Source organism: Rhinolophus hipposideros, assembly GCF_964194185.1.
Source record: "Rhinolophus hipposideros genome assembly, chromosome: 10".
Classification (NCBI taxonomy): Eukaryota; Metazoa; Chordata; class Mammalia; order Chiroptera; family Rhinolophidae; genus Rhinolophus; species Rhinolophus hipposideros.
In genome coordinates, this window is record NC_138056.1 from 42,987,006 (window position 1) to 43,001,051 (window position 14,046).

The 14,046-nt window shown below is 42.5% G+C and overlaps 1 protein-coding gene across 7 annotated transcripts in view; it reads right to left on the minus strand.

Annotated features, from left to right (window-relative positions):
- Positions 1 to 14,046, minus strand: part of TUB (TUB bipartite transcription factor) — an 81,481-nt gene that overhangs the window by 52,218 nt on the left and 15,217 nt on the right. Inside the window, exons 1-3 of one of the 7 annotated variants that reach the window (XM_081062911.1) lie at positions 13,602 to 13,684; positions 11,267 to 11,357; positions 10,659 to 10,706 (exon numbers count right to left, since the gene is read on the minus strand). The exons of 1 other annotated variant lie outside the window; for it this stretch is intronic. In XM_081062911.1, the coding sequence (XP_080919037.1) occupies positions 10,659 to 10,706; positions 11,267 to 11,340 (122 nt within the window). In that variant the 5' untranslated portion in view covers positions 11,341 to 11,357; positions 13,602 to 13,684. Of the gene's footprint in view, positions 1 to 10,658; positions 10,707 to 10,751; positions 10,890 to 11,266; positions 11,358 to 13,601; positions 13,685 to 14,046 lie in introns of those variants that run through there. 5 more of the 7 variants (XM_081062917.1, XM_081062916.1, XM_081062919.1 and 2 more) reach the window with 5 other exon arrangements.

Here is a 14,046-nt window from a genome sequence, read left to right on the forward strand (position 1 = left end):
AACAATGTTTTTCTAATTACATTTAATAATATGGGAAAATATGTTGCGTGAAAATTTAAATGACAAAATATTCTGCACAACTTTGTTAGAAGGATATGTGCACATGCACACACATATGCAACTCCTACTTGTGAACACACTCATGCTGCATATTTTTTTCAGATAGCACCCAAATAGATTTTTTCCCAAAATAACACCTAAAGAGAATTTAAACCTTTTTTTTTTCAATTAAGAAAAACTTTTCTGTAGTAACAACACAAAACAAAACAACCTTATTTTTATAATCTACTCTGCAATGCTCACCACTCCAGTCCATTCTACTCAGCAAAGCTCCCTACTGGAAGCTCCCAGAGGAACAACAATGGTAACAGTTCTGGGCATTAGCGCCCCCAAGGCTTCCTTCCTTACCCTGAGCGGAAGCTTTCCTTTGTCACAATAGTGTTTCTTTAAAGAATATTAGTGCAAAGTTTATAAAAATGCATCCCCAAATGGATACAAATGCTGTTGGTGCAGCCACTAAAATTAAATGATTGAGAACAGCAAAGAAGAAAGAGCTAAAAGACAGAACAACGGCAGAGCATGTATTTTCTTCAAGGTCTTACAGTTAGAACTTGTTTTTAAGATGACATACTTCACTGAAGGGAAAGATAACATAGTACTTTACTCAAAATACACACACACATACACATACACACACACACACATACACACATTTGCTTTATGGTTTGGCCTTATTCTTTTTCATTTTCTTTCTTTTTTAAAATGAACTAAGGATTACCAGGGGTGGGTACATAAGTAAAAGATTAAAAAGAAATGCATGCAGGAAAAGATGCTCAACTTCATCACTCCCCAGGGAAATGCAAAGTAAAACCGCAATACCATACACTACACACTCACCAGAATGGCTAAAACAAAAAGACAGAGAAGACTAAGTTTTGGTGAGGCTATGGAGCAACCAGGACTCACATACAGCTGATTAAGTGTATTGGTAGAACCATTTTGGAAAACTGGCAGAATCTACAAGGATGAACATAAAACTCAGCAACTCTGCTCCTAGGTACACCCTCTGCAGAAATGTATATACGCGTGCACCAGGACACAGGTCCAAGAATATTCATAGCAGCACTAGTCACAATTGCCAAATGCTTTCAACTGCCCAAATGCCCATCATCAGTAGAATGGACATATAAATTGTGCTACGGTCACACAGTTAAATACTATACAGCAGCAATGAACTAACTACCCGAGGATTGTATGCCTAACACAGACGAATCTCACAAATACAATATTGAGCAAAATAAACCAAACGCAAAGAGTAGATAATGAATTATTCCATTTATATAAAAGTCAAACAAAGGGAAAATTAATGTGTGATGTTAGGAGTCAGGAGAACTTCTTTAGGAGGGAGCAGTTACCAGCAAGGGGCTCAAAGAGAATGTCTGGGGTGCTGGCAATGTCTGCTTTTCAGTCTGTGTTTTCTTAACATGACTGTGGTCAGCTGTGAAAATTCATTAGCTGTGCACTTAAAATTTGTGCCTTGTTATGCATACTATATTTACTTCAAAAAAGTTTAAAAATCGAAATAAATCAAAATATTAACAGGAGTTACCTCTGAGTGTTGGGATTAGAGGTAATCTTATTTTTCTTCTTTATATTATTTCATGTATTCCAAATTTACTACAGTGAACATATGGTTTAAAATTTTTTTAATGTTAATTTACAATATATGTTCACAACACATGATGCCACCATGATGCTAACAGGTGTTGTAAAGTTGGCCTGGGCAAGAGGCCACCACTTCTTTTCTTGAGTGTCTAATTCCCCTTTCCTGAGCCTGGGCTGCCAGTGGTTCCCAAATCTGTCCCCAATTAGTTACTTGGGCAGCTATTTAAAAATTCAGATTCTTGGGCCACACTCCAAGAGATTCTGATTCTGTTAATCTAGGGTGGGCTCCAATATGGCACCCCTTAAGTTCGTACTGGGACTACCAACGAGTGTCTGAACTGTCCAAGCTTCAGCTTTCCCTATTGGACAGGACCTGAGAAAACCTGCCCAGGCACTGACAGTCCACCTTGGGTAGGATTGTAAAGTAAGGACCATGCCCTAGGATTTGGAAGCTTCCTGGGAGAGAAAGAGCTTAGAAAGCCCCAGATGGCCAGGCTTTAGCTGGACTACGGGATAGGGAGTACGGCAAAGCCCTTAGGAGCACAGATGTAGAGTCAAAGAGATGTGGACCCAAACTCTGCTCTGTAATAAGCTCTGTGACCTTGGGCTTAGCCTCCCTTAGCCTTACCTACGTCATAACAATTCACAGGGATGCTAACGCCTATTTCACATAATTACAAATGTTAAACGAAACACTGTATATAAAACACTTAATACGAAGCCTGGCATGCAATAAGATCACAGTGTTAACAGTAATGATAAATACTATGTGTAAATATTACTTAATACTTATAGTACTTCTATTTTTAGTTGCATATTATATATACTGTGTTTCTCCAAAAATAAGACCTAGCCGGACAATCAGCTCTAATGCTTTTGGAGCAAAAATTAATATAAGACCCAGTCTTATTTTACTATAATATAAGATCGAGTATAATATAATATAATATAATACCTGGTTTTATTTTACTATAAGACTAGGTATAATATAATATAATATAATATAATATAATATAATATAATATAATATAATATAATACTGGGTCTTACATTAATTTTTGCTCCAAAAGACGCATTAGAGCTGATTGTCCGGCAAAGTCTTATTGTTGGGGAAACATGGTAACTATACAACACTATATATACATAATACAGAGAGCTATATTAATTGATATTGAGTAGGGATAGTCCAAATTATGGGAAGTCTGATGTTCTGATGCTTGTTTTAGGAAGTACACTTTTATCTATTATGGTCCCCTTTTGTAGATACTATAAATCAGGACATTCATTCATCCATTTATTCATTCATTCATTCATTCAACAGAGATTAAGAATCCAAGTTTTTGAAAACTTTTCTCACCACTTATGTGACAATATGACCTTGGACAATTTACTTAACCATTCTGTGTCCCAGTTTCCTCAGCAGCAAAATGAGAACGAGAACATATGGTGGTTGTGACTGTTACATGAGTTAATATGTGTAAATGGCATAGAACCTTGTGTGATATACTATAAATCCTCAGGAAATTGTGGCTATTATTATCCATTCAATAATTATTTGAGTGCTTACTGTGTACATGCACTGGAGGCTGAGGACATAATAATGAAAAAGACAGACATGGTCCCTGCCTTCATGGAGCTTATAATCAAATGATAGTAAAGTATGTAATTTTTAAAATGGATGAGCAAATGAGACCTTTCCCAGCAGAGTTAGATTGTATGGTGGCATGTCCCAGTCATCAAAGCCCTTTAGCACATCCTATTCTAAAATCTCTTTTCAAAAAGAATTCCCTGTGACACATCAGGCTTTCTGTGGCACACTTTCCTTACACAAGAGACGGCTTTATTGTGGAGCCTAAAGTCCAGCCACCCCAAGACCTTTCCCAGGACTCAGGCCCATGCAGGCTGGGGTGATACAGCAGGGCTCCCTCTGAAGCAGTCATAAATGCAGCCACAGGAGGTCTAGCCCCTATGGAGTAGAGCAGGGAGACAGCACCAACCCACAAGCCTAGTACTACCCAGCTCTGAGAGGGAGGCTGGTGCACTGAGTCCTTCTGCTCTGGGCCTGAAAGCCCTGAGGACATCCAGACCACTGAAGGGCAGCTGGTCTTGGGTCTCCTTGTTTCAGCCAGCCATGCCTCCATAGTCAGCTTTCATTCATTCAGTGCACTTCTACTGAGCATGCACTCTGGCCCTCCACTAAGAGTATAGAACCAAGCAAGACAGGACCTTATCCTCAGAGAGGTCACAGCCCAGCAGCAGATTCAAATATAACCCATGATTAAAGTTGACTAAGACTTATAGAGTTTAGCATGGTGTGTAACTGAGAACATCTGAATAGGCTTCCTGGAGAAGGTGATATCAAGTCCTAAAGAATGATGAGAAGTTTTATCAGGTGAAGATAGCAAAGGGACCACAGGTAAACCCCTGAAATGGAAGACAGCATGTAAGTTTGTGAGACTGGTGCTGATGGTGGAAGGAAAGGCAGGAGATGAGAAGATTGCCTGAGAGCATAACTGGAACCAAACAGGAAAGAGCCTTTGTCTCCACTAAGAATTGGGCTTTATGCTAAACATTTAAAGAAGCTACTGAAAAACATTAAGGGGGTGATGAAATAATTATATCAGCTTTGGAAAAATAACTCCAGCTTCAGTGTGGCCCGGCACAGAATTAGACACCACAGAAGAAAAGACCAGTGAATTCAAAGATATAGAAATAGAAATATTCCAAAATAAAACTCAATGTGAAAAAATACTTAAAAAAAGAAAACCCAAAGTATCAGTGAATTGTGGAACAATATCAAGCAGTCTAACATACATGTAATTAGTTACAGAAAAACAAAAGGGAGGGGGAGGCAGGAAAAAAAGGAAGAGGTAGAAAAAAATATCTCAGGAAATAATACTCAAATTTTTTTCAAATTTGATAAAAACTATAAACAAAAAAATCCAACAATCTCAAAAGACCTCAAGCAGAAGAAATATTAAGAAAACTACACCAAATACCTTATAATCAAATTTTGAAAACCAGTGATAAAGAGAAAATCTTAACAAGCAGCCAGAAAAGGGTGCGGGAGAGGGGCTGACACTACAAACAGGAACAAAGGGAAAAAAGCAGCACACTTCTCATCAGAAACATTGCAAACCAGAAGACAGTAGAGCAACATCTTTAAGATACTGAAAGAAAGAAAAAAAAAAACCCTGTCAATTTTTATTTTGGGACAAAGTACCTTTCAAAGATGAAAGCAAAATAAAAGCTGTTTCATACAAATAAATTCTAAGAGAACGCATCACCCATCAGCACTACACAAAATGTCAAAATAAGTCATTCAGGGAAAAGGAAAAGGAGACTAGATGCCAGTTTGAATATGTATACTATGAAGAGCATTGGAAATGGTAAATATGCAGGTTCATGTGAAATAATTTTTTTCTCATTAAAATCAAACAAACTAACAAACTAAATGCAGCAAAGTATAAAAAGGATTATATACTTGACCAAGGAGGATTTATCCCAAGGATGCAAAGTTGTCTTATCTTTATTAATTTATTAAATCAATTAATAAAATACACAATATCAATAGAATAAAGGACAAAACCATTTAATCATCTCAGTAGATACAGAAAAAATTTGACACCCCTTCATGATAAAATCATTCAAAAACTAGAATTAGGAGGGGATTTTCTCACCCCGATAAGGAACATCTACAAAAAGGCAAACACTAAGATCATACTTAAAAATGCAAGATTGATAGTGGATGGGGGGAGGGTGGTCCACACAGTGTGAGGGATATAAATGATAAACGTCTAAGTACTACTTTGTCTTGTGCACCTGAAACTAATAAAAATAAATAAATAAATAAATAAATAAATAAATAAATAAATAATAAAAGAAAACAAAACAAAACAAAAAGTGCAAGATTGAAGGCATCACCCCTGAGATCAAAACAAGGATACTCACTCTTGACAAATCTATTCAACATTGCATGGAAAGTTCTAACCAAGGCAATTAGGGGTAAAAATGAAATAAAAAGCATCCAAATTAGAAAGGAAGAAGTAAAACTGTCTCTTCCGAGATGACATGATTTTGTATAAAAAAACCCTAAGGCATTCACTAAAAAACTATTATAACTAATAAACAAGTTCAGCAAGCTTGCAGGATACAAGAACAATATATAAAATCAGTTATATTTCTACACACTTGCCGTGAACAATCCAAAAATGAAATGAAGAAAACAATTCAATTTACAAGAGCATCAACAATTATAAAACACTGAGAACTGAATTTAAAAAATAATGTAAGACTATTAATTGGAAGTTACTTTGAAAAATATAAAATAAGATCTAAATCAATAAAAAGGTATCCTGTGTTTGTGGGTCACAAGATTAAATATTGTTAAAATGGCAATACTCCCAAATTGATATACAGATTCACGCAATCCCCATCAGAATACCAGCTGGTTTCTTTGCAGAAATTGACAAGCTGTTCCTAAAATTCATACTTGTATGCAAAGTTAAGGGACCCAGCATAGCCAAAACAATCTTGAAAAAGTATAAATTTGGAAAGCTCACACTTCCTGACTTCACAATGTATGGTAAAGCTACAATAATCAAGACAGTGAAGTATTAGTATAAGGCACACAAATCAACACAGTAGAATTGAGAGTCTAGTAATAAACTCCCATTTACAGTCAACTGATTTTTGGCAAGGATGCCAAGACTACTTTATAGAGGAATAATAGTTTTTTTCAGGAAATGGTACTGGGACAAAGAAATAGCCAAAATGAGAATGACTTGGGATCCTCTACCTCACACCACAGGTATACAAAAATTAACTCAGAATTAATCAGAGACCTAAATGTAAGAGCTAAAACTATAAAACTCTAAGAAAACATAGGCATAAATCTTTGTAACCTTGGATTAAGCAATGATTTCTTAGATACGACACCAAAAGTACAAGCAACAAAAGAAAAAAAAATAGATATATTTAATCAAAATTTAAAACTTTTGTGTGGTAAAACTTAAAACTTTTGTGTTTCACTATCATGAAAGTGAAAAGACAACCCACAGAATGGTATAAAATATTTGCAAATGATTGTTTGATAGACTTGTATCTAGAATATATAAAGAATGTTTATAACTCAATAATAAAAAGACAAACAACCCATGTAAAAACTGGGCAAAAGATTTGAATAAACATTTTTTCCAAAGAAGATATACAAATGGCTATAGGCACATCATTAGTCATTATTTTTCATCAGGTAAATATAAGTCAAAACCACAATGAGATACTATTTCACACTCACCAAGACGGCTATAATCAAAATCACAGATAGAATATGTAATGGCAAGGATGTAAATGAATTGGAAGCCTCATATACTGCTGGTGGGAATGGGAAAACAGTCTGGTGGTTCCCATTCCCTTTGGAAAACAGTCTGGCGGTTTCTCAAAAGGTTGAACAGAGTTTCCCAGAAGTTCTACTCCTAGGTATATACCCAAGAGAAATGAAACATGTCCGCAAATGTTCATAGCAGCGTCACTTATAACAGATAAAAAGTGGAAACAACTCACAAAATGTGGTATGTCCACACAGTAGAACATTATTTGGCAATGAAAAAAATGAAGTATTGAGACATGCTACAACATGGATGAATCTTGAAACCATTATGCTAAGGAAAGAAGCCAGTCACAAAAGATGACATATTATATGATTCCATTTATATGAAATGTTCACAATAGGCAAATCTACAAAGACAGACAGTAAATTAGCAGTTGTGTAGGGCTGGGAGTGGGTAGAAGAAAGGGGAGTGACTGCTAATGGTGATGGGTTTTTTGTAGGGGAGTAAATGAAAATATTCTAAAATTGATTATGGTGATGGTTGCACAATTAAAAATCCATTGGATTGTACTTTATAAATAGGTAAATTATATGGTATACGAATTATATCCCAATAAAGTTTTTTTAAGAGATAACTGACTATTTAAAGTAAAACAATAACAATGTATTGTTGGGTTTATATCATAGGTAAATGCAAAATGTGTAACAATAACAGCTCAAAAGACAAGGAGAAGAAATGGAAGTATACTCGTGTAAGGTTTTTGTAATATACACGAAGTGGTATAACATTATATTAAGGTAGACTGTGATAAGTTGAAGATGTATATGGTAAACCCTAGAGTAATCACTAAGAAAAACAAACATAATCAAAAAAGAATTTCAACTAACAAGCTAAGAATGGAGACTAAATAAAATCATAAAAAATACCCACTCTCAAAAAAAGCAAGAAAAGAATAAAAAGGGGACAAAGAACAAATGGGGGAAATAGAATACTAATGGCAAGATGGTAGATTTAAACTCAACCATATCGATATTTAATGTAAATTAAATACCTGAACACTCCAATTAAAAAGCCAAAATGTCAGATTGGATAAAAACGATGCAATTACCTAATATGCTTTCTAAAAGAAACCAACTTTAAATACAGAGAGATTAAAAGAATGGAAAAAGATATGCCATACAAATACTAATCAACAGAAAGCTGGAGCAATTATATTAATCACAGACCAACTAGACTTCAGAACAAGAAATACTGCCAGCAATAAAGATACACATATTGATGAAGGGGTTAAGCTCTTAAGAGGACACACAATCTTACATGTTTACGTAGTTAAGAACAATGCTTCAATACACGTGAAGCAAAAACTGACAGAACTGAGAAGAAAAAATGAAATGAAGAAGAAAGGTCTAGGGAGCAACTTGAGCCGTCAGCTAGATGGAAGTTGAAGCCAGGGTAATCAATGGGATCAGTGTAAGGGAGAAAAGAAGGCCAGGACAGAATCCTGAGACACACCAGCATTTATTTCCAGGGTGAAAAGAAGAAAATCTCATGAAGAAAACAGAAATAGCTAACAGAATGGCAGGTAGAAAAGGAGAGTGTGGGGTCCTAGGATGCAAGGGAAGAATGCTTTAAAAGGCAGAGTGCACTCAGCTATGTCCAATGCTGCTGAGAGATCAACTAGGAATTGAAAGACTTCCGGATTTACAGTTAAGAATGACTGGAGCCGTGGGAAACACCGGTGATGAAGTGGGGGCAGAAACCAGGTTGCAGTGGATTGAGGACTCAGCAGGCGGTGAGGAAGTGGAGATAACACACACTCACTTTGAGTTCAATGGGTTGGGATTAAAAGGGTAGGAGATACCTTGGTATTTTTGTTTTGTTTCTTAACTGGGTTACAAACAGAAGGAACCAGGAAAGTGGGCCCAATGAAAATACAGAGGAGAGAAAGAATGCTATGTCACTACACGGCTGGATCATCTAACTTTGCCATTAATTATGACTATTCCCAACCTGCACAGACGTGTCCCTATAACACAGCTCTCAACCCTGAGTCCCCCTGGCTCCTCATTTCCCGCTTCCATCCACGGACAGCCCTGTGTGCTCACACAGGACTGACCACAATGGGTGAAACATCACACTTGTTGGCAGCACCTTGAATCAACGCAGTTTTTAAGGGATACTGGCAGAGCTTTTCAACATGGAATAACCAGAGTGGTGTTGGGGGCCCTGAGTAAAGTAGAGAGGCATCAAATCCCAGAAATGATATCACCCCCAAAACCCAGTATGGCCTGGAGTCCCTGCCAGCCAGCCATCAGCTACAGATACATAGACCACCATGTGCCCAGGGCCTCCGTGCACAGGAAGCCAGGTCAAACCAAAGGACCACTCATTTCCAGTAAGGCTCTTGACTCCCACAGAGCGAGGCTGGCTCCCTGGTCTGTAGTTCAGAGAAAGAGCCTTGAGCAGGAGGCCTGCTTTCTAGTCCTGACTCTGCTATGAACTTGCAGTGTGACCCTGCTCTGAGGCCTCGGTTTTGCCTGTTAAACAAGGGGATGGATGTGGCATCTCAAAGGCTCTTGCAAACTTAACAGTGTATGGGTGGTGGGTGCAGAAAGGAGACTCATCAGCTCACAAAGGTCAAAATGCACCAGCTGCAGAAGACAGAGGAGCTGAAGTCTTCCAGCCTCATTAGAGTCATGCAGCAGAGTCATCCCCCTGGGTTTCACTACTTGCACCCTTCATTCTCCTCCTCCTCCTCTTTCCCAAGAGCCTCTGAGGTTTGCTCAAGTGATACACCACTCCTCCCATTTCTCTTCATGAGATTTTCTTCAGGTTAAAAAGTCAACCTGGTTTCAGGCTATGTGTAGAAAAGGAGAACACAGGAGGTCCCGGTTATGGGGCCATACCTGAGACCCATGGCTCTGCACAGAGCTTTCTTTTTAGGACCCCATCATCACAGACCCCATTAGAAACACAAGACCAACACCCATGAGGAGACAAAACAGAGCCCCAGATGCCCCCTAGTTCTCTGGCCTTGACCCTGGAAGGGCAAGCAGATTCTTCAGGCACTGGGTAATCTTCCATGCTGCACCTGGGGAGGGGATCCCATCATCTTTCTCATCTGTACACAGGGCTGAGCCCCCTCCTTCACAGGGCGGCTATTTCTGCCCATCCTTTGGGCCAAAAAATACATCCTAGGGACCCTGCCATCAGTAGGACACAAATGAAGTCCTGGTCAGGAGTCCTGACAGACACATCTCCTGACTGCAGGAGACAGGCCTGAGGGTGCCAGAGGGGCAGGTCTGGGTACTCAGACAGTGGGAAGGGATGCCTTCAGTGGTCCAGGGAGGGCCTGGCTGAGAGTCGCAGGACAGGCTGGGGAGCAGAGCCCAGAACTCTGGGCACTGTCTTCAGCACCACCTGGCTGGTGGGGCAAAAGGACCACGGGAGGATCCAGGAGGAACAAACCAAGGCCATAACAGCCACGAGTGCAGAGTTTGCTTAGGGGTCACACCCTCCCCTGGACCCCATCTGACACACACGCACCCCAGCACAAATAGGGTCCGCCCCTGATCCACCCTTGTCTTGCCCACCACCTCCCCACATAGTCTCCTGTGGATGGTCCTTTCCCAGGCAGTGCTCCCTTCTCCCCTGCCAGCTCACCGAACGATGTCCCTTCCTTCCTTCCAGTACTTCCTCCTGGTTGTTCTCCTGAGGAGGAAAAGCAGGGGTGACTCCACGCCCACGTTGCCTCACCTCGTCATTCCTGCCCCTTGCCTGGCCAGATTGCGGTCACTCAAGGCCTCCTTCAGGGCCTCAGTCTCAGTCGCCTCAGGTGGGAGTTAAGTGGGATCGGGGTGGAGGGACTTCCGTCGGGAGCTCACTCTGTGGGGCCTGGGACAGCAGGCAGGCAGCCCAGAATGAGGGCGGTAAGAACCAGAGCTGTGGGAATGAAACATGGGGGGCGGGGGAGGAGGCTGGAGGGAGCCCACCAAAACAGGCAGAGGGAAGCAGTGTGGAGCCGCCAAGGGCAGAGGCCTCACTCCACGCAAGACAAAGGAACCCCCAGAGATCCTGGGCAGGGAGAGGAATAAAGCCTCCTGGTTTCCCTGTCGAGAGCCCGAGGCTTTGGAAGGTCTGGGTGGTGGGATACCATGTGGCAATGGGGAAGAGGAGGCCTTAGAACTGCAAAGGGGTGAGGTCATCGGGACGGGGTGGAGTGGACGTGATGTGGGGTCCGTGGGCTGAAGGCAGGGGTGTTGAGTGCTTACCGATCTCGATCTCTTCGGTGGCCCCGTTTCAGGGGCCCAAGTTTCCTGTGTTGCTTTGAATGCTGAGATCCCATGGGCCGGGGAGTGCCTCCTGGGAACAAAATCCCGTCTTGGCAAAAGCGTGCAAATCCAGAAAAAAAGCAAAGAGGTCCTGGGCCCCCTGGTGGCCAGGGATGGGGTGAGTTTGGGGGCTGGTCCTGGAGGGACTGCACACAAGACCTGGAGTGTGGTGCACTTCCTGTGTCACTGGCTCAGTGCTGAGGCTAGCAGAGTCCACTTGGGTATCTTCCTCCATCACCGTCACAACAGTTGAACTAACAACCATCACTGATTCATTAGCACAGTGGAAACCCCCTCTGTTGGTCATAGTCTCCCTGCTAAGCTCTTCAGGACCAGACTGAATCCCCAAGGCCTCACTGGCCATGCCACTCATGGATGCCCAACTGCTTGTTTCCATAGCAACACAAACTGTGTATCCCTGCATCTGTGGTTACTACAGCAACCCAGGCAGAGCCAGGTGCACTGAGGACAAAGGCCCTATCTGAAGGAACCACAGCCAGAGGACACAGTCACTGACGCTCTCTGTGACCGGCCCTGTGCTAGGAGTCAGTAGCAGGCTCTGTGCTGGGGGACATGTACATTGTCCCCTGGAGGGACTGATATGGGATTTAGGGTTTCCCTGTCTGGGTCCTTAGTCTCTTCCTCTCCTTCCCCCTAAAAGTGCACCTGAGTGGCCTTATCCCCTCACAGGGCTTCATCTCCCACAACTCTTACATACAGTGCCCACACTTGCATCATGGACCTACCCCTCTCCTAAACTCTAGACCAGGGGTGTCCAAACTGCGGCCCATGATCCATTGTTAACTGGCCCGCAGCAAATTCCAAAAATATATTTAGTTTACTTAAATAATCCAGGTGAGGCAATACGTACTTCACCTTGAGTGAGTGGCCCGGCTGTTTATGTATTTTACCGCATGTGGCCCTTGGTAAAAAATGTTGAAAAAAGTTTGGACACCCCTCCTCTAGACCTTTCCATCTACCTGCTCTCTGGACACACCCCCCTAGCTGTCCCACAGCACCTCACACTGAGGTATGCAGCCTGGGACTTCTGTGAGTCTGAGTATTCATTTCACTTATTCTGTCTTTGTGAGTGACACATCCAGCCCCCCAGGCACCATTGCAACTTCCTCCTTTTCCCTGACAACCCTCTCTGCCCTTGCAGACAACTATCAAGCCCTTCTGAAGTCACTTACCAAGCATCTCCCAACTGCACTCACCCTCGTCCCTTGACCCACATCCTCGGGAGGGCTGCCCTGTCTGTTGCCCAGAACCTGGCATCAGGATGGCGTCTGCCTCCAACTTGCTCCTCTCAATCCAGCCTCTAACTGACACCAGAGTGAGCCGCCTTCTAAATGCAAATCTGATTATGTCTCCCAACCCTGCCTAAACCTTCAGAAGCTCCCCACTGCCTCAGGACAAACTAAGCTGCTGTGCTCTGCCCAAGTCCTGACAGCTGCTCCAGCCTCACGTACTATGGGGTATTCATTCACCCTAACTCCCCGGCCATGTCACCCCCACCTCTCTCTTCCCTACCTCCCGCCCCACCTCTTCCCCTTTCCCGTCCATCCTTGGCCACACTCATAAAAATTGTACCCAGATTGTCCATGAACACTTAGAATAATAATTAGGAATCTTTGGGATTCAGTTTCAAATTTCTGAGGGGAAAATGATGCCCAGATGCAAAACCAGACATTGCTCATTCCACTCTGACTGGACGCTGAAGACCTGAGCCCCTAGGTCTCCCAAGCAGACAAAGACATGTGAGGAGACTGTAAGTGGCTGGGGAGGAAAGTGCAAAGGTGAGTCCATTCTGTCGGCTCTCATGGCCTCCAGAAAACAGAACACCAGACTGTCAGCTGAGAAGGGCCTCTCATCCCTTACCCTTCATGACACAGATGGTGACAATCAGGCTCAGAGGGAGGAAGGGTCAGAGCCACGTCTCCCAATTCTCAGTCTGCTGTTCTGTCCACTTTGCAACAAGCCTCAAAGCTCCAAAGCCAGCAGTGAGAAGGCCGCACGGAGGGGTCCTGCGCAGACATACTGCACACAGCAGCTTCCAGATGGGGCAGTGTATGTGTGCGCCCACCTGGAAATGGAGACCTCATCCCTCCATCTCTCATAAACTCTCAGATGTCTTCTGTCCTGCTGTGGGCAGAATGGAACTTTCCAGTCCGAATCAAAGGGCAGCTCAAAGCCAATACTCAGGCCAGCACTTTCTCAAGCAGTTCCCTCCCTGGTCCCCTTCTTGCCCAAGCTGCAGCATCAGGGTGCTCACTCTTTCCAGTGGGCCTCCACCTCTGCCATCAGCCATTTTTTTCTTCACCTCGAGCCCAAACACGTCCCTTTGGTTTTGGTTCTGTCTTCCAGGGCCCTGCAGAACATGACTCTTCGGTCTGTCACAGCACTTTGCAGTTTTACAGAACTTATACATATGTTAGCTCTTTTAATGGTGAGCTCAGCCTTCAAAGGAGGGCATTATTATTCAGATTTAACAGAAGAGGAAACTGAGGCTCAAGGGGAAGTGACTGGCCCAGTCAGTGGCAGAGCAGGCATTGGATGACACTGCCAGGCGGGGAGGCCGGAGTGTGCTAGCTCTGCGGTGCTATGGAGGCCTCAGAAGGGAGATGGAGAACAGCAAGGGCAGAGTGCTTCTGATGCATTCCACCTGAGACTCTTGGGTCCCCCACTGTGATGGCCAGCCCTGGGACACTGAGTGGCCA